Source organism: Xyrauchen texanus, chromosome 21 (genome assembly GCF_025860055.1).
Source record: "Xyrauchen texanus isolate HMW12.3.18 chromosome 21, RBS_HiC_50CHRs, whole genome shotgun sequence".
NCBI lineage: Eukaryota > Metazoa > Chordata > Actinopteri > Cypriniformes > Catostomidae > Xyrauchen > Xyrauchen texanus.
The window spans coordinates 2,622,742-2,644,176 of record NC_068296.1 but is presented as its reverse complement, the minus strand read 5'-3'; the positions used below and the strand labels follow the sequence as shown (position 1 = coordinate 2,644,176).

Genomic DNA, 21,435 nt, shown 5'->3' with positions numbered 1-21,435 from the left:
TCTGAGATCATTTCTCCATACAGAATCTCTCCAGATCCGTCAAATTCAGAGGTCCATGTTGGTGGACTCTATAGGGTTCAGGTCAGGGGATTGGGATGGTCATGGCAGAATCTTGACTTTGTGGTCCGTGTTGTTGATGTTTGTTTTGGATCATTCTCCTGCTGGAAGATCCAACCACGGCCCATTTGAAGCTTTCTGGCAGAGGCAGTCGGTTTTGATATTTATCTGTTGGTATATGATAGAGTCCATGATGCCATGTATCCGAACAAGATGTCCAGGATCTCTGGCATAAAAACCGCTCCCCAACATTAAAGATGCAGTACCATATTTAACCGTGGGCATTGGGTATTTCTTGTGCTAATCCCATCTCTGGTGTTTGCTGCCAAAAAGCTTTTGTTTCATCTGACCGCAGAACCCGGTCACATTTGAAGTTCCAGTAGTGTCTGGCAAACTGAAGACGCTTGAGTTTGTTGTTGGATGAGAACAGAGGCTTTTCTTCTTGAAACCCTCCCAAACAACTTGCGGTGATGTAGGTCACGTCTGATTGTAGTTCTGGAGACTTTCTGACCCCAAGACCCAAATCATTTCTGCAGTTCTCCAGCTGTGATCCTTGGAGATTCTTTGGCCACTTGAACCATCCTCCTCACCGTGAGTGGAGACAATATAGACACACGTCCTCTTCCAGGCCGATTCTTAAGATCTCCAGTTGATTGGAACTTCTTAATTATTGCCCTGATGGTGGAAATGGGTATTTTCAATGCTTTAGCTATTTTCTTACAGCCACATCTAATTTTGTGAAGCTCAACAACGTTTTGCTGCACATCAGAAATATATTCTTTGGTCTAATCCATTGTGTTACCTCATATTTATACCCCTGTGAAACAGGAAGTAATGGATGACCAATTGTAACAATTGTTTTTTTAAATATGAATGGGAATATACTTTAGATTTATTTGACACAATTCCTAGGGGTGCCAATAGTTGTGACCTACGTGTATTAGAGAAAAAATATTTATTTAATTATGAGATGTGAGCTTTGTAGGTCCATACAATGCAAGTGATTGGTGGCCAGAAAGGTTAAGCACAGAAATACAGCATAAAAGTAATCCATAAAACTCTAGTGGTATAAATCTATATCTTCAGAAGTTATATGATAGGTGTGGGTGAGAAACAGATCAATGTTTATGTCCTTTTTACTATAAATTCTCCTTCCTGACCAGTAGGTGATGATATGCACAAGGAATGTGAATCGCCACAAACAAAAGAAGAAGAATTGATAGTAAAAAAAGGTCTTAAATATTTATCTGATTCAAAAGATTTGGATTAAACCACTGGAGTTGTGTGGATTACTTTTATGCTGTCGTTATGTCCTTTTGGAGCTTCAGATGTCTGGTCACCAGTCACTTGCATTGTATGGACCTACAGAGCTGAAATATTCTTCTAAAAATCTTCATGTGTGTTCAGCAGAAGAAATAAAGTTACACATCTGGGATGGCATGAGGGCGAGTCAATTATGAGAGAACTGTCCCTTTAAACACATAAATCTCACTGTATTTTGTTGGATTTCTCTGAAAACAAGAAATTAAAATCAAGGGTTCCCAAGGTCATGGAAAACTTGAAAATGTCCAAAATCCATATGGTGAAGAAACTAAACTCCAGTTTGAGAAACGCTGGTTTAGGAGGATATTGCCATGCTCTTTGAGAGTTTTACTGCTTCACAGTACATGATGATGCAGTATTGTACACAAAGCCCTGTTCATTTAGCCCTTCACTTTAGAAAATCTCTGACTTTCCCCTCTCTGAATGTCAATATTTAACTGTCTTCCTCTCTGACATTCCCCCTCACTCGTTCCTGAACCTCCCATCTCTCAGAGCTTCAGATGTATTGCCATTGGAAGTGGAGTAGTTCTGTCTAACCTGGAGAAGTGCAGCAGTGCTGATATCTTTCATAAAAGCCCCACTCGCTGCCACAGCCATTAGAATTCCACTGAGAATGAGAAAAGTGTGATGTGCACAATTCACCCAAAAACTCCCTCACTATCTCTCTCTCTCAGCCATCACTTGACTGCCAGCCTTCCTCTACACCTCACTCGCTCATTCATGCCTTTCTCTTTTTTCCCTCTGAAGAACCCATGTGGCTGATAAAAGGGAAAGATTTTTAAAGACTTCAGCACTTCCGATGTATTATTCTGGCCAGAAAATCTCTGGCAAAAATTGCATTCCATTTTGCCCGCTCATAATCTTTGCTTCGTCCTCTTTAGAAAGCTTGAAGCTGGCTGATTGGACATAAGCAGAATAATTTAGTGAGAGAGAGAGGGAGGGAGAGAGAGAGAGAGAGAGAGAGAGAGAAAGAGGGGCCTGGGAAGTTTTAAAAAATATTATTACAGTGAGAAAGTGCTAACCCGACTTGTCGTTGTGAGATATCTGAATTCATCAGTCGCTGAGAGATGAAAGTGTGTCAAGGTACAGTGGAGTCTTTTTGTCTGTTTTCAGGAGTTTGAAAGTTTAAAACAGAGATATACACGGTATATGCATGTACAATATACAAATATGTTATATACAGAAGCAAGGGAATGTAATGGCAGAAGAGGTGTGTTATGTTGGAGAACTATAAATAGACTAAGCTATTTATTGCACATCATTAATGCTCAATGGGGCAGTTTTAACTGTTTATTAGATGGAGGTAGTGAGCTGTGTTTCCAGGCTTTTTCCTCAAGTGTACAGTTCTTGAAGGGAGGGCAGGGGGGCAACCAATAAACCTCTCAGCTGTCTGAACTGTCCTTCGTAGTCCTGTGATGTCTGATTTCGTAGCTGCACCAAACCAGACAGTTATAGAAGTGCAGAGGACAGACTCAATGACTGCTGAGCAGAACTGTATCAGCAGCACCTGTGGCAGGTTGAACTTCCTCAACTGGTGAAGGAAGTACAACCTCTGCTAGGCCTTATTCACAATGGAGTCAATGTGGGTCTCCCACTTCAGGTCCATGTGAGATGGTAGTGCCCAGGAACCTGAATGACTCCACTCCTGCCAGCAGTGCTGTTTAGAATGGTGAGGGGGGTCAATGTTGGGGTGTTCCTCCTAAAGTCCACTATCATCTCCACTGTTTTGAGTATGTTCTGCTCCAGGTGGTTTTGACTACACCAGTGAGCCAGCTGTTCAACCTATCTTCTGTTTGCAGACTCATCGTTATCTTGGATGAGGCCGAAGACAGTGGTGTCGTCTGCAAACCATAGGAGCTTGACATAGTTGTCCTTAATGGTGCAGTCATTGGTATACAGGGAGAAGAGTAGTGGGTAGAGCACACAACCCTGGGGGGCACCATTGCTACTTGTGTGGGTGCTGGAAGTGAATTTCCCCTGTCTCACTAGCTGCTGCCTGTCCATCAGAATGCTGGTGATCCACTGACAGATAGACATGGGAATAGAGAGTAGGTGTAATTTAGTGTGGACAACAGCTGGGATGATGGTGTTGAAAGCTGAACTGAAGTCCACAAAAAGAATCCTTGCATATGTCACTGGTCTCTCAAATGATTTCATGACCACATACGTCAGAGCGACAGATCTGTAGTCATTAAGTCCTGTGATTTTGAGTTTCTTTTGGGACAGGAATGATGATTGAGTGTTTGAAGCAGCATGGGAACTTCACACTGCTCCAGTGATCTATTGAAGATCTGTGTGAAGATGGGGGCCATCTGGTTAGCACAGGATTTTAGACAAGTGGGTGAAATACCATCTGGGCCCTGTGCTTTCCTTGTCTTTTGTTTCTGGAAGACATGGCACACCTCTTCACAGATCTTAAGTGCAGGTTGAGTAGCAGGAGAGGGGAGGTTGCAGGAGGTGTTTGTGTTTGTGTAAAGTGAAGGTCAGAGAGGGTGTGGGGTGTGAGTCTGGGCCTTTCAAATCTACATTAAAACACATTCAAGTCATCAGCCAGTTGTTGGTTCCCTACAGTGTTGGGGGATGGTGTCTTGAAGTTAGTAATGTTTTTCAGGCATTGATGCAGGGTCATTAACTGAAAACTTGTTTTTCAGCTTATCAGAACAGCTTCTTTTAGCCAATCTGATTTCCTTATTCAGTGTGTTCCTGGCCTGATTGCACAAGATTTTATCCCCACTTCTGTAAGCATCCTCTTTTGCCTGCCGAAGTTCTGCTGTAAACTATGGTTTGTCATTGTTGTATGTTAAATAAGTCCTAGTAGGGATGCATATATCCTCACAGAAACTGATATATGATGTCACAGTATCTGTGAGCTCGTCCAGGTTGGTGTCTGCAGCCTCAAATACACTCCAATCAGTGCAGTCAAAGCAGGCTTGCAGTTCCAGCTCTGCTTCATTGGTCAACTCTTAACAGTCCTTACTACAGGTTTAGCTGATTTTAGTTTCTGCCTGTAGGTTGGAAGAAGATGAACCAGACAGTGATCAGAGAGTCCCAAAGCTGCTCTAGGGAGTGGTATGCATCCTTTAATGTTGATGACAATGATCCAGTATATTTCTGTCTCTGGTGGGGCATGCAATATGCTGTCTGTATTTTGGCAGTTCACAGGTGAGGTTAGCTTTATTCAAATCTCCCAGAATATTAAGTGAGTCTGGCAATTACAGTTTATAAAGAGTGCTTCCAGTTTTGGACAGCACATCTTTAAAGTTGTTAAATCTGTACAGCAACTTTCATTGATGTAAAAGTAGGATCCACCGCTTCTCGTTTTGGTGACATTGACCATCTTAACTCCTTTAGTTACGGGACACGGGTCAATGGTGTTATGCTCATTTTTTGTCTGGATCTATTATGTTACATAACATGAATACATAAAAAATGTCATTCACACAAAAAGCACCTTGTATATGATTAATATGCTTTACATTTCTGAGTTTAAAGGTACTTTGATATTTTTGTTCTGGGGGTTAAAGTAAAAAAAGTTACCATCTGGTGACAAAAAATATGTTTAATTAAAAACTGTAGTTCATGAAAAGAAAAAGAGAAATGTTGTCATAAGCAGTTTAAAAGAAGCATTTATTATTATTTATACAAAAAAAAAAAAAGTGGTAAAAACTTTCATTTTAAAATTAATCGACAGCATTTGTGGCATAATAACAAAAATAATTTACTTTTTTTTAATTTATTTTTTACTTTTTCTACTCTTTGGAAAATAGAGGTTACAGTGAGGCTTTTGCAATGGAAGTCAATGGGGCCAATTTTTGGAGGGTTTTAAGGTGTAATTTTATAAAAGTGCTTGCATTCTTCTTTTAAAACTTGTGTATTATTTGAGCTTTAAAATGGTTTAAAATGACTGAAAATACGATTGAGGGTTTTCAGTGTTATCTTGGCAATAAAGTTGTAAAAAAAAAAGTTAGTAAGTGATTTTATCACAGTAAAATTAACACGCACATTGTTTATGTCTTGTAGATATAATTTTGAAACCGTGAGTATTTTAACGTTTATGGATTGGCCCCATTTACTTCCTTTTGTGTCTCACTTAACCCTTAAAGAAATGGAGGGACGAGTTGAAATACATTTTTGTGGTAATCAACATTATGCCAGATATGCGGTTGATTAAGCTTAACTTAAAAATATTCCTTTAATAGTTGAAAAGCCTTTCTCAAATATTAAAGTTTGAAAATAAATAAATAAATAAATCAGATATTTTGACATTTTTATGAAAGGCACATTTTGTTCAGGTCATGTGGTGTAACCCTGAGAAAACTAATTGATATTCGTTACTCAAAAGATTATGATATTAATAAAACAAACAAACAAAAAAAAAACCTAAAATATGTTTGAAAACTTTTTGGGGTTAATGATTAAATTGTGTACATTCACATGTATTAAAGGTGCAGGAAAGTGTTTTAATACCATTTACTTGATGGTTGCACCACTTGACATTTTTAAGTCATTATAATTTTTTGGCAGAAAATGCTAGAAATGTGTGAAACTGATGTGGAGACAAATATTGCATTACATTTTTTTTTTTTTTATTATCTCGAACAACCATACTATGTCAACTACCTACATACCAAATACTGAGACAATCTGAAATAAATGTAAAAAAATAAATAAAAAATGTGTCATTTATCATTTGTATTAAATTAGAAGATATGCAAAATGGAAGCAATTTCACTAGTAGACTCATTGGTACGTTGGACGCCACCGTGTGTGTGTTTGAATTGTGATAAAGATGTGTTATTGTACATCTTGGACTCCACAGCCACTCTACAGATGAGATTGTGAGAAAATGAAGAGAAACTCAATCAGTTCAGCATTTAGTTTGTTTATTATGATGTCATAATGTCCTTTTTATTGCAAACTACTGTTCTATTGCTTTCTGTTCAAACCGAAAAGTTCAGTGCCTTCCTAAGTACACGTCTCGCCCTTTTGTATCATAAAACGGTATTGAATCTGTACAGAAAACAGTTTGAAGCATCTCAATCTGTTCTTGTTACAATGAACGTGCTATTTTAGAGAAACAGATGAAGAAAGAATGCCCCAAAGTTTGGACACTTAAGCCTTTCTTGAAAATATATGAATGGAATTGCACGATCACATTATTATTTAAATGTGGCATTATAAAATCTATTCCCTTTCTCAGAACTAACTTGGCCATTTTTGCAAATACTTGTAACCAGTATTGGGGAGTTGTTCACTCAAACTACACAACTAGCTATTTTTACAATGTGTTGCTTTTCCAGTAACAAGCTAGACTTTCCAACAAGAAGCACTGTAGTGTCACAAAACGCTTCATTTGTCACGTTATATTGCGAATGCAGCAATGGAGCCGAGGGAGAATTAAAACACACTCATCTACTGTAAACATCTCTCTCTCTCTCTCTCTCTCTTATAGCGTTGGGAAATCTGAATCATTTAAGTGAATCGGTTCTTATGAACAGTTCATTTAAATGAGCCGGATAAAATAATCAATTCCCCTATATTTAGCTTTGGAAGCTTGGATTCATTTAAGTGAATCGGTTCTTATGAACAGTTCATTTTAAATGAGCCGGATAAAATAATCAATTCCCCTACATTTAGCTTTGGAAGCTTGGATTCATTTAGGTGAATCGGTTCTTTTGAACGGTTCATGTAAATGAACCGGATAAAATAATCAATTCCCCTATATTTAGCTTTGGAAGCTTGGATTCATTTAAGTGAATCGGTTCTTATGAACAGTTCATTTAAATGAGCCGGATAAAATAATCAATTCCCCTATATTTAGCTTTGGAAGCTTGGATTCATTTAGGTGAATCGGTTCTTTTGAACAGTTCATGTAAATGAGCCGGTTAAAATAATCAATTCCCCTATATTTTGCTTTGGAAGCTTGGATTCATTTAGGTGAATCGGTTCTTTTGAACAGTTCATGTAAATGAGCCGTTCATTAAAATAATCAATTCCCCTACATTTAGCTTTGGAAGCATGGATTCATTTAGGTGAATCGGTTCTTTCAGATGATTCATTCAAATGAACTAGTTCACAAAAATGATTCACTGATTCACTTGAGCCGCGTGCTTCATTTTGAAGCGAAGATATTTAGTGCGTTACTGCCGTTTATCACTATATTTTGATTCAGTTATATAAATGATGGTGATTCTAGTTTTATTAGTGTATATTAAGTATAAATGTATGTTCAATTTAATGCTGTCACCCTATTTGTTTAATCCTTATGTAAATGATCAATGGTTTTACTTGATCATTTGGTAATATTGTAGTAACAATGACTGAAATATCCATGGTTAATTTTGTGGTTTTACTACAAATATACCAGGGTTAAACTCATAAGAAAGTCATATGGGTTTGGAACAACATGAGGGTAAGTAAACAATGACATAATTTTTATTTTTGGCAGAACTATGCTTTTGAATGCGGCTTAAACGTCCAAACTTTTGGGCCAACTGTATATGTGACATTTACATCACCAAAACATAAACGGATTCATGACAACTTTTTTCAGACCTTCCTGCGCAGTTACACAGTTTAGACACAGCTGGCTGATTTAGCAGTAAAACCTTCTATCCCGACTGTGACTTGAATGAAATTGCTGCAGTGGGTGAGAGAGTCTCATTCTTGATTTCTGTTTTTCCTGCAGACTGCAGTCTCGCTCCCTCCAAACCGTTTCTAAGCCACTCACCCCAAACAGCCACATTTTGACTTTCTTCTCTCACAGACATTACTAAAGAGGCTAAAGCCGGCGCAAAGTCCCCGTGCAACTTAACGTGCGAAGAGGGAATGTGTGCAGGTTTAGGGAGGGTGTTGTGTAAGCCTCGGAACAAAAGCATGAGTTGCTGAAAGTCGTGCCCCAATGATGTTTCTCTCTAGACTCACATACAGTACTCATTTCCTTTGTTTCAGATGCTGACTGCACTGTATCCCCTGTCCTCATGTTGCCCTTTCCTCTTGTAGGTCATTCAAATTTCAGTTTATTTATATAAGGAGCAAAATATCGAGGAAAAAATACTCTGATTTTCGAAATGAAACGTGAGTGGTGCTTTACCCTGGCAAAACTCGCCAGCATGATGTTTGGGATGTTGTGTGTTTCGATGGTGTTTTGAAGGGGTTCGAGTGTGTTGCTATACAGTTTCTAGGGAATTCTGCGTGGTTGCTAGGTGGTTGCTTACTGGCCCAAGTCTCTATAATATTCCGGTTTCTAGATATGGCTCAGGTGCTTCCTTCAATGCAAGTCTATGGGGTTTTTTCACCCATTTTATTGAAAACTGTAACTTGGATTGCTTCGTGTAATGGCACACTTCTCCTCATAAGCCGCATGATTTGTGGTATCATTCATGTCTGTGACACAAGCATTGTGGGACTAGATTGGCAGGAAAATTTAGTCATTAACAAATCCACAACTTTTAAGTATGAGCTGAAGTAATCGTGCTGCTTGGCTTGACAAACCACTAATTAGTGGATGAAAAATAGAGGAAGGTTATTTCACGTCAATCTGTAGATTTTGTTAAAAAAAATTCTAAAGAAAGATTATTATAAATGATGATCAAAGTCACAATAGTAAATGCCATGGATCAATAATGACAGAGTATTATTTTGTAAAGGGGGTCAAAATGGCAATTTTCACCTATGATTTTGGAGCAAAACTATAGGTAAAAAATAACCGTAGAAAGGTGTCAATGTGATTATTTTATTTATACACAGAGATTCGTAGATATATTATTAAAATCAGTTGATTTTAGCACCTCTTGTTGTATTATATGTTTACGGTGTGAGTCCAAAAATGAGAAAAAAACTATTTTCAAGGTTGTTTTTCCTAAGTTGGAGTGCCTATAACTCCAGAAGTATTAAAGATATCTTAATGTCCTTTTATATTCTGGTTCAGAATAAACTTTTATGTTTGTATCTTAATTTAAAAAGCCTTTTATGGTTAAATCATAGAAATATAGGGCTCTCAATGTGGCTCCATTCGTACATTTTACACCATTTCAGTGGTCGAAAACCAAATGTGGGTCACTTGGTATGAAGCTAGTTTTTTTTCTGCCCTAAAATTTCTAGGTGTCAGAGACCGTAAAGAACCCAAACTTGGTGGGATAGTCCAAAATCCCCTTGCACTCACATTTATTCAAAACATACACCATGTGACCCACATTTTGTTTTCGACCACTGAAATGGTGTAAAATGTACGAATGGAGCCACATTGAGAGCCCTATATTTCTATGATTTAACCATAAAGGGCCTTTAAAATTAAGATACAAAAATACAACATTTTTTCTGAACCAGATTCTAAAAGGATTTTAAGGTATATTTAATACTTCTGCAGTTATAAGCACTCCAACGTTGGAAAAACAGCAGAAAAATGTGTTTTTTCCCATTTTTGGACTCGCACCATTGGCATATAATGCAACAAGAGCTGCTGAAGTCAATTGATTTAGGTAATATATCTACCAATCTCTGTGTAAACATAAAATAATCACACTGACACCTTTCTAAGGTCATTTCTTTGACCTTTAGTTTTGCTCCAAAATCATAGGCGAAAATGGCCATTTTGACCCCTTTTACAAAATAATGGATTTCTCATTAAATCTTGATTCATGGCATTTAATATTTTGGCATCTGTTATCATTTATGCATTTCTATTACCAGTAAAAAACTGACTTTTGAGCCGGGGTCCTCTGGTTGAGTGTAAGGAATGACCCAGGAAGCATAAACTATATATGGGTTTGCCTACATTTGTGATGTATCGGCGTATAATGGAACTGTACTTGTGTCTGTTTTTTTGCCTTAAGCAAATCATGTGTCATCCTGATCCCATTGGAAGACAAAATCTGTCACTGTTTATTTATTATTTTTCCCTTGCACCATTATTTTATTCGTTCCCTTGTACATGTTCACCTCCTGGTGCTGTTTATTGACACGTAAGTGACTTCCTTTGCTGTCATGCTGATGAATTATGAACGTTGAAGCTTTAGCATTTCTAGGCTATTGTAGCATGTTTGTTTACTACAGTATGTCTCTTGGTGACGGGTCAAGAATGGTTGATCCTACAATGACATGATACAGTTTGACACTTGCATTAGTTAAGGTGATATTGTACAGAATCCCTTGAGGCCCCCAGTGACCGCCTCGAGCTAAACACAAGCAAACTTTTAACATTTATCTCTCCCTAAATGTCTTGTCGAAGAGGCTGAGCATCCCTCTCCTCCAAGCAAACCAAGCAACGAACACAAAAACATAGAAATGTATAAAACTTCTGAAATGTAAAAAAAGACATTTGTAAAAAATGGCCAAGGCCCCTCCCGCACAAAGGCTCTGAGGAACCTCTTGTATTAAAACTATAGGACAAATGATAAGGCACAACGAGCCGGTATCGGACAACAGAGTACATTTGACATCTCTGCATCACAAAGCATTTTACTCATCAGGAATATGATGATTATTACCCCTTTTACACAGAAATTGTGCTCCTGTTTCCACTGACTTGAGAGCCGAACGGTGCTGTAACTGACGATGTTGCTAGTTTTATTTACATTTTATAGGTTAGGATAAATAAGTTAAAATCAGAACCCATGGCTACTTCTGCATGTCTGTCATGAGAGAAACTTTTGTTTCTCTTTACTGCTTTTTTTCATAATGATGTTCATTTATGAATCACTTTATTTCAGATAGAAGGAATTAAATACATTTGCCTAAAACTTTGTCAACTAGCTGAATTAATAATGCAGCAGTAATTCTAGTAATATACATTTTTTCAGTGGAAAAGATGGAAGTTTTTGCAAAATTTTTTTCTTACATTTGTATCAGATTTTTTTTGTTTTGTTTTTTTGTCCACTTTCGTTGTGATGAGAAATCTACGGAAGAGGATTAGGGCCAAGCAATAATAAAAAAAATAAAGCCATCTCGAGATTAAAGTCATTATAATGCCTTAATGTCTTAATTATAAAAATAAAGTTGCATAATGCGAGATTAAACTCGTTAAATTTCGATAAAAAGTCGAAATACAATCTTGAGAATAAACTCATTAAATATCGAGAATAAAGTCGTTGTGTTTCGAGAAAAAACTCGTTAAGTTTAATCTCGCATTATAATGACTTTATTCTCGATATTTAATGAGTTTATTCTCAAGATTGTATTTAGACTTTTTTCTCGAAATTTAACGTGTTTAATCTCGCATTATAATGACTTTAATCTTGAGATGGTTTTATTTTTTTATTATTGCTTGGCCCTAATCCTCTTCCGTAGAAATCAGTCCACTTTTCATTCAATTTTTAAAAAAAAAATTTTGGAACCAAGAAAACCTAAAAATGATTGTAATTTTTATAATAATTGCATTTTTATTTTTTATATTTTTATTATTATTATTAATTTTAATGTTATAGTAGTAATAATAATAATAATAATAATAATAAGGTATTATTAATATTAATAATAATTATTAATAAAAAATAAAAATATTATAGTTTTATTATACAATATTAATATATTTCAGTTGCAATTTTTAACTTTATTTTGGCAGAATACTTCAGGAAGAACTTTTCAACTTAAAAATATTGTCATTTATGTACTTCTAGTAATAATGATGATAATATATTAATAATAATACAAATATTAATAGTTATTATTAATAATATGTATTATTATCATTAATAATAATAATATTATGTTAACAGATTATGATTATGTTTGTTAATAATAATAATAATAATAATAATAATAGTTTTTATTGTTATTATAAATAATAATATCAGCAATATTAACAAAGTTATTATTATTATTATTATTATTATTAATAATAATTGTTTTATTATTATTATTAAAAGTTGTTGTTATTATTATTATTAAATCTTTTATTACATAATAGTAAAATATTTAAGTTCTAATTTTAACTTAGTTTTGGGGAAATACAGAGCTTTTAAATTATTGTTATTTATATACTACTACTATTATTATTATTATTATTATTACTACTACTAATAATAATAATATGTTAACAGATTATTATTATTATTATGATTCTGTTTGTTAATCATAATAATAATAATAATAATTATAACAATAATAATAGTTTTTATTATTATTATTAATAATAATAATGGTTGTATTATTATTGTTAATAATAATAATATTCATTATTATTAAAAGTTGTTGTTATTGTTATTATTATTATTATTATTATTAAATATTAGCTTTTTATTACACAATAGTAATATAATTTTTTTTCTTAATTTTTAACTTCGCTTTTATTTATCTGGAATATTCCATGAAGACCTTTTAAGTTTGTGTGTTAAGTTCTCAGTAGTTTTTGTATGCTTCTCATTCAAAATCGGATGAAATGCGCCTCCTGTGCCTTTTGCGATTCACAAAGCTATCGTACGGCTTAAATCGTCAGTATTAGAGCTGATAATGATCCAGATACGGGATCGGCGCATCCTTAGTTGCATGAACAGATTTGTTCGTTCCAATGTGAGCAATTTACAGCAGTTGTGTACGTCTCGGTTCATTTGTGTTTTGAGTTGTTGCTAAACGATATCTGATGTGGACATTATCTGCCTTTGCTTTGGTGGAAATGCACGGAATGGGTCCATCAGCACCATGTCGGTGAAAAAGGGGTATGTTGTATGTCAAGTTTATAATATCAGTTATCAGATCCATCGTACCTCACTCGCTCAGTTTCCTAGGCTTTTGAAGACTTCTCGTCACAGGCAATGTAAACGTACTATAAAGCAGCATATATCTTCATATCTGTGCACAGTCATCTGAACGTGATGCTTTAAGAGATGCAAATAATGTAATATGTGTTCAGATGTTATGACTATTTACTAAGCTGGCGTTGTAACCTCTGCCTGTGACGAGACCATGTGACATTTGAGGCGCGATGGTTTTCCTGCTCTTGACCAGCATAAACTCTAATACTGTCCACTTGTGCTGTTAAAACCATCGGTTAAGATTCTGTACAAAATATACAACATAGAAATACATACAGGTTATTACAATGACGCCTACAAAAGAAAACGACCAAAACATTGTGTCCAGTATTGCAGGCGGAGCCCATCTGTCAGTCATCAAAAACTAGTTCGATTTTAATATCATCACAACATACATAATAAATCTATCAAAACAAAAATGTTCAAAACCTCTCTAAAAAGATTTTTTTTTTTTGTTATTATTATTTTGTTTCTCTACAACAATGTCAATTAATATTTACAACAAGCCCTAAAAATAATTTAATAATAATCATAATCGTAATACACACTTTCTACACACTTTAGGCAGACCTAGTTCTTGGGTGGAGCACAATGTGTGCTGATTGGCTAACAGTCGCTAAGGAGCAGGAGATTGAAGGAGGGGGCGGGGTCACAGAGAGGAAGTAGTGGAGTCGACAATCTCTCGGCCGTTGCACACCGTCGGAACGTATTGGGCACTCACAGATGCTTGAGAGGCAGAGAGAGAGAACTGGATTAGATGAACGTTTCCCACCCCAAAAATGAAAAGAATCTGTGATTTACTCACCATCATGTCGTTCCAAACGCATGTGACTTTCATTCTCCTATAAAACCAAGGAGATATTAGGCAGAATGATCCTCAGTCGGTACGTTTACATGCACTTTAAAAGTTTCAGTCAGACTATGATTAAAATCATGTAAAGAGGTCAAAGTCTGCAGGTTTAAAAGCATTTTGGATGTTTTTTTTTTCCTTTTTCCGTGTCTTGCATGCACCTTTTGCATTTGCCGGTCAATTTTGACCCGGTGAAATTCAAGCTTATAAATCATTCTTAACCTGATGGATTTCATCTAAAACTATATTTTAACTCATTAATAGGTTCTTAACTGTCCATACATGTAAAAAGATTGATATTTTTGGCTTTTACCTGACAAATAGGAAAGTTATTCATTAATATGCGATTTATTTTAGAATTAATAAAATGTAGAATTATTTGACATTTCAAAAAACACATTAACTACAGCAAAACCAGAGTGATACATGTGAAGACGTCTTTTTTATCAACATTTCTGTGAAGTTTTATCTAAATATAACGTAATATAGAATTTATATGAACATCTAATGTGAGAATTACTAGTAATTTAAATGAATTTCCTGTTACTCATAACTGCTGAAAACAACCTGATGGTCAAAAGTGACGAAACCAACATATTATTTTTCAAATAAACTTCATTAAATCATGTTTACATCTCAAGAATACAACATTAATACTTCTTTACTATGTTTTAAGCAAACTTATTAACTTGCATCAGATGCTGCGGAGTAAAATATGAACAATTTCCTCTTTCAAGCCCTATTTAGATTAATGTGTGCATGAACTTTTGCTCTCGTCACACCCCCTTTAGACAGCAGTACCTCTGATTTAATTTATTTGTTATGTTTTTTGTTTTTTAACATCTGTCATGTCTATTTTGTACAGGAATGTGTGTGTGTACAGCCGTGGCCAAAAGTATTGGCAGTGACATAAATTTTATTTTCTGCTTCAGTTGTTGTGGTGTTGATTCACATTGTTTCTAGATTATTGTGCAGAGTGATTGGATGCATTTTAAATAATTGTAAAAAGCTTCAATGGCCAAAAAAATGAACTTTATCACAAAAACCCAAATTTCCCTGTTTTTTGGCCTTGGCACAAAATGACCATCTAACATAATTTCACTGATGATATCAGCAGCACCTGGGAAAGTGTGAACGAGCACGAGTCAGGTGAAATCACTCTATCATTCTGATTGGATTATAAGAGCAGACTGATTTCTATATAAGGAGGGAAGAAGGGCTTCCAATCATTGTGTTCTTGTTCGCAGTGGTTACCTCTAAAGAAAGACGTGCAGCCATCATCGCTTTGTATCAAAATGGCATCACATGCAAGGAGAGAGATTCAACTGCTGTGAAGAAGGCTTCAGGACGTCCCAGAGTGTCCAGCAAGCGCCAGGATCGTCTCCTAGTGAGGAGTCAGCTATGGAATCATGTCACCACCAGTGCAGAGCTCAATATTGGCCGCAGGTTGGCCGCACAGTGAGGCGAAGACTTTTGGACAATGGCCTGGTGTCAAGAAGGGCAGCAAAGAAGCCACTTCTCTCCAAGAAAAACATCAAGGACAGACTGAAATTCTGCAGGAAGTACAAGGATTGGACAGCAGAAGACTGGTGCAAAGATATTTTCTCTGATGAAGCTTTCGACTGTTTGGGACATCTGGAAAATTGATAGTCCGTAGAAGAAAAGGTGAACGCTACCGAGTCCTGTGTCGTGCCAACAGTGAAGCATCCTGAGACCATCCATGTGTGGGGTTGCTCTTCATCACAGGGAGTGGGCTCTGTCACAATTCTGCACAAAACACTGCCATGAATAAAGAATGGTATCAAGACGTCCTGCAAGAGCAACTTCTCCCAACGATCCAGGAGCAATTTAGTGATGATCCGGGCATTTTCCAGCATGATGGAGCACCATGTCACAAGGCAAGAGTGATAATGAAGTGGCTCGGAGATCATTACATTGACATATTGAATCCGTGGCCAGGCAACTCCCCGGAGCTTAATCCTATTGAGAACCTGTGGTCAATCCTCAAAAGACGAGTGGACAAGCAGAAGCCCACAAATTGTGATCAACTCCGAGCACTAATAAGGCAAGAATGGATCATCTGTCAGGATTTGGCACAGAAGCTGATATCCAGCATGCCAGAGTGAATTGCAGAGGTTATGAAGAACAAGGGTCAACACTGTAAATATTGACTCTTTGCATAAATTGAATGTTTTTGTCAATAAAAGCCTTTAAAACTTATGAAATGCTTATAATTGTTTTCCAGTATACCATAGAAACATGTGAAAAAATAATCTACAAATACTGACGCAGTGAACTTTGCAAAGCACAAAATGTACGTCACTGCCAATACTTTTGGCCACGGCTGTAATGTGAGAGTTTGGGAAAGAGGCAAAATATTCAATGATGCATTGTGTTGTGTACTTGGACGGACAGACTGCGTTATGCTTGATTTTAACTGCACATGTAAACGTACCGAGTCACCATTCACTTGCATTGCATCACAATGGAAGAGTGTATGGTGATTGAGACTTTACATTCAGCCTGACATTTCCTTTTTATGTTCCACAAATGTGTTGAACGTATCCGAGGTTACAAATGGCCAACTTCACAAAAAAAGGCATCGCAAACTTTTCGCAAAGTTCGCCGACATGCTTTAATTTCTCTCGTTCTCCTTCATCGCCATCTCTTTTGTTTCTCTCCAGCGGTGAGACTGTATGTGATCTGTGCCGGGTCTTCTCTTCTTTGCAGTGTCTGTCATGTTATTTATTATATGGATGAAATGTAAATAAATATGAAACTGTTTACCTAATCTGTTTTGGTGCTTATGAATTATGCATAAGCGCAGAAGCTCTTGTCTGTACACTTATGGGCTTATTGCCCTCCGTCTCTACCGCACCTTTCCTGCGGTGTTCTAACACAACTGCACTGTGTGACAATGCTGACATTAAAAACCGGAGTGTAAATTGACATATCAAAGAGTTGTAATCACTACAAACTGCCTGTGTAAGCACAGCGGAGAGTTCAACGTTGCTAGTCGTTTGGCCTTGAACGTCACTTCTCTTTAGCACAAGAATTAGTTTGCAGTGTTTTCTCTCTTATACATAGAGAGAAGTGTGCAGGAACTGATTTCATCTCCGTTAGCAATTTTGCACGTTTATGCAATTTAAAAGTCAGTATGAACGCCTTGACACAAGATTAGAGGCATTAGAGTTCCTATTGCAGATATAGCTCAAGTTCCTCATGCAATACCGAGTCAATGGGGTTTATTCAGCCGTTTTATTGTCCGTCCATTTTAAGGCTAAAGAGCCCGTTAGAGGACAGGGATGAAACACTTTTGTGTGCCCTCACAATAAGTTTTGCGTTCCCGTGCAATGGCTTTATTCATCTGTAGTTAATAACAAAACATTTATGGGAACCATGGTTTTAAAAATTGTAGTACTTGTACCACAAATGAGTCATGATGTTACTATAGTAAAACTGTCTCCTGTTTCCTATATTATTATTACTATGTTTTTAATATGAATATCATGGTGTTAACCCTTTAAGCTCGGCGGAGCCAATTATCAAAATATGAACAACTACAGTTTTGACCAACACAAAATAGGTTTCGTTTGAAAGTTTAGAAGCTCTACTTTCAATGCATGTGGACATTATGACCAAAACTGAACAAGTGCTTTAAAATCTGCAGACAAATCAGAAATGTTACGTTTTAATAATTTATCCCCAAAAAATTGCACTGTACATATTATTGCAATCAGTAAAAACACAGACTCATCAAATAGTCATGTGTTATATGTCGTTGGAAAGCTCTTAAAGTGCAGAATACAACTAGTATATTCGTTTTACTCACAGACAAAATTATAACGAGTAACAGGTCAGTATATGTCTTTGACTATTATATTGATGTTGCTTATATGCCGCATTTTTGCTTAAAACTTCACGAAACATAAACAGAACATAAAATGTCACATATGATTATTTAGAGTCTGTGATTATCTTTCAATCGAGTCCACACACAAGATAATCAGATGTATCGATCATTAGATAATCCACATGAAGCACAATGTTACATATGGCCACCAGGAGATGGCGCCAAACACATGACACAGACTCAATGATGACTCAAATGACACAGAATGAAACTCATTCTGTGAAATCTCATGACTAAAATCATGTCTGCATGCTATGCAAACCTTTAGTCATTGTTGTGTTTGCATGTGCAATTAGTACTTATGTACAATTATTATGTTTTATTTGTCTGGAGAGGCGTTTATAAACATGGAGATGTTTTTGGACACTATGATAAATTGTTTTTTGTAATGCTATAACTTTGATTGCTTTGTCGCATCTACACAAATGTTTCTCAGATACAGTTGACATGACTGGGTGCAAAACAAAAGTTTTTCAGAGCCACTGGATTTGCACCAAGAGATATATAATGTCAAATAAGAAAAAAGTACATTTTTAGCTCAACTTTTTTGGGGATGTTTCAGCAGTTTCTTAGCCTGAGAATCTCAGAATGTATCATAATCCGCATCATTAAACGATTTGAAAAGGTTTCGTTACAATGATACCAAACACTTGACCCTACTTTGTTTAATCAACATGATGCCACAAATGCTTTTGTATTGAACCCAGAATATTTCTTTAACTATTGTTGCTTTAGTAAAACAATCGGTCCATTATTGATGGTTAAGAGATTGATAGAGCTATTGGTAGGGAACCCAAAATAATTGTGAGGGAATGCAAAACTATTTTAGAAAAAAGTGGCTCTGTATAAATCAGATCACTTCATAAAGCAAATGTCTTTCCTCTATAATCCACACAAAGTATCCATAATGTTCCTAGCACCAACATGTCTGTACGAGTGCTGAAGTTTAATAATTAGGGTTAATCTTAAGGCCAAATCCCATTTAAGCATTTAATAGAGATAAAGTGCCAATACCAAAAACAACAATGATTGCACATCCTCTCAAAAGATCATATCTAACTGGAGAGAGTGGTTATTTGTCACACTTGTCAACACATGTGACTGTTGCACCAATAAAAATGATGATACTGCAGTTTTTAGTTTGTTCAGGACACAATTTACAAAAATGGTTCCAATTTAAGAGGGTTTTGAACTACTGTATATGTTTGCGATCAACACACATTTGTGCAACTGGACTTTTGAGTCAAAATTCTTTCGTTACTTCGATATAATCGCTGTGACAACTTGCCCCGGTCTCTCCTATACCTGTGTTTGTGAGCGATTCTCACCATGGGACACGTAGCTAGTGGCCGGCCCGCTCACACTGAACCGGTTCAGGTTCAGCCGATGACTGGTGACGTTCTTCTGTGGCTGGAACATGATGATGTGGACTTTAGGAGCAAACATGCATCCCAGCACCACAAATCCACTCAGACTGACAGATATACACATGGTCGTCGTCTGGACCTGAGAGAGACGGAGAGGAAAACACCGTTCAGTTCTCGCTACTCGTCCCTAATTGTCTCTGGTGATTGACTCACATTCATTGTGATAATCAAGACTATTAGTTGGAACTCGCAAGAACCTCTCGGTTAATAAAGAGGCAGAGCGTGGGGGTATAATAACAGTGACATTTAGCACAGTGCTTGTGGAAATAGCATTTGATTAGACGCTAGTTGATCATCTCCCATTAGCAACATCATTTTCTTTCCACCGGTTTTAGAGATTTGTATTTTACACAAGGCATTGAACGAGATACGGGACGAATATAAACCAATCCGTTTTCAATGCATACATATTGTCTGCAACGTAAACCATGTGATCATGCTACAAATCCACACCTGTTAGTGCTGTTCATAGTTGCAGTGTCCCTTCATTATAAGCGACTTGTATCAGTTGCTATTTTTACTTTAAATCTAGCAAGCTAAATTTAAATATTCATTTATACCATGGTCTGTTTGAATACTTGATTCTGATTGGCTGGAATGTGTGTGTTAAAACGATTAATGCACAGTAGTAGAGAAGGAAAACAGGGACCTAGCAAAGGCGTCTTTCGTTTAAACGCGTCCTGGCGTATAATCCAGAAACCAAAAATGATCAGGGTCAGATATGGAATATTAAAACAATACAATAAGTCAAATTAAACGAATGCGCTTTTTCTTTAAATACCCATAATAATGCGTTACAGATACTAAATATCAAATTTATGAATATCAATAGGATAATGCATCACATGCAGTCGTTAGAGGGGGATTTTAAGATGTCATGTGGTCATGATGCGCCGCACGTCGTAACATTTCACTTCCCTTCTTTCCAGGTAGAAAATTTAAATAAGTATACGCTGTTTTCATGAACCGAGACCACATATGTGTAGCGCAAACCTGTGTAACATTAAAGTGAGAAAATTAAAATGATTTGTACCACAAGTGCATTTACACATGCTTGAGAATATCAAAAAGTCTCCGTTTGTTACCCGCTCTCCCCTATCACTTTTGTATTTATTTTATTTTTGGATGTTTTTTAAGTATATAAAGCTAGTTATATGTATGTTTTTGTATGGATTTACTAGGGCTGTCGATTTAACGCGTTAAGTGCGATTAATTTTATAAAAAATGTGCGCAATTAATCGCAATGCCCTCCAGAACGTAATAAGGAAGATTCCTGAGAAATACAGTGAAGAAACACTTCAGCAGAACAACACAAACATGCGTCACGTTCTTGCGTTCAAACACTTGATAGAGCACAAATCTGAACTAAGAGATCTCAAGATGTGTTTAAAGATTGAGTATTAAACTATATTTAATGACACAGTGACCTAAAGATGTATGTTTATGACGCAACACACCCGAGACGCTACACAAGCACGTCTGACTCGTGTACATTGACGGTCCTTAAACAAGCCCTCATAATAAACCTTATGATCAATAGGTAGTAAACAATACATTGTATTCTAAAGCCGCTTTTTGTTTTATATATATATATATATATATATATATATATATATATATATATATATATATATATATATATATATTTGTAATATTTAAAGATAACTATGTATAATTATTTCATCATTATATATTGAATTATTGTTATATGAGGGGCTTTCTCAGCAAATATTTGTATATGCGATTACATGCGAATAATTACTCGGGACACCATGTAATTAATTCGATTAATTTTTGACAGCCCGAATAGTTATGTAACAAATTATACAGAAAATAACAGAACAATGTGACAAAGAATTATTCTATCAAAATTCAGACTTTTATAACTTTATATTATTCAGCAAAACAGTGAAAACTGAAAGACTGTATCCAGTTTTAAATAAAGCTTTTTTTTTTTTTTGTGACAAACCTAAATTGTTAATTTGATAGGATGGTGGTTTTGGAGATGCAGAAGTATTTCTAAAATTGAGAACCTCTTCTGAAGTGCATGACACATTTTAACATTTGCGTTACATAATCAACAACATTTACAAACTTGTTTGAGTGTGATCAAAT

The 21,435-nt window shown here is 36.0% G+C and overlaps 2 protein-coding genes across 5 annotated transcripts in view; one reads left to right on the top strand and one right to left on the bottom strand.

Annotated features, from left to right (window-relative positions):
* The window catches only part of LOC127661387 (endosome/lysosome-associated apoptosis and autophagy regulator family member 2-like), a 119,985-nt gene that overhangs the window by 34,627 nt on the left and 63,923 nt on the right, over window positions 1-21,435 (top strand). Inside the window, exon 22 of one of the 3 annotated variants that reach the window (XM_052152044.1) lies at window positions 15,228-16,360. The exons of the other annotated variants lie outside the window; for them this stretch is intronic. Coding sequence (XP_052008004.1) covers window positions 15,228-15,314 — 87 coding nt within the window. The 3' untranslated portion in view covers window positions 15,315-16,360. Of the gene's footprint in view, window positions 1-15,227; window positions 16,361-21,435 lie in introns of those variants that run through there. 3 annotated transcript variants of the gene reach the window in all.
* The window catches only part of grm3 (glutamate receptor, metabotropic 3), a 73,553-nt gene continuing 64,781 nt past the window's right edge, over window positions 12,664-21,435 (bottom strand). Inside the window, exons 5-7 of one of the 2 annotated variants that reach the window (XM_052152050.1) lie at window positions 19,222-19,399; window positions 13,936-13,972; window positions 12,664-13,856 (exon numbers count right to left, since the gene is read on the bottom strand). In XM_052152050.1, the coding sequence (XP_052008010.1) occupies window positions 13,965-13,972; window positions 19,222-19,399 (186 nt within the window). In that variant the 3' untranslated portion in view covers window positions 12,664-13,856; window positions 13,936-13,964. The remainder of the gene's footprint in view (window positions 13,857-13,935; window positions 13,973-19,221; window positions 19,400-21,435) is intronic. The other variant, XM_052152049.1, reaches the window with a different exon arrangement.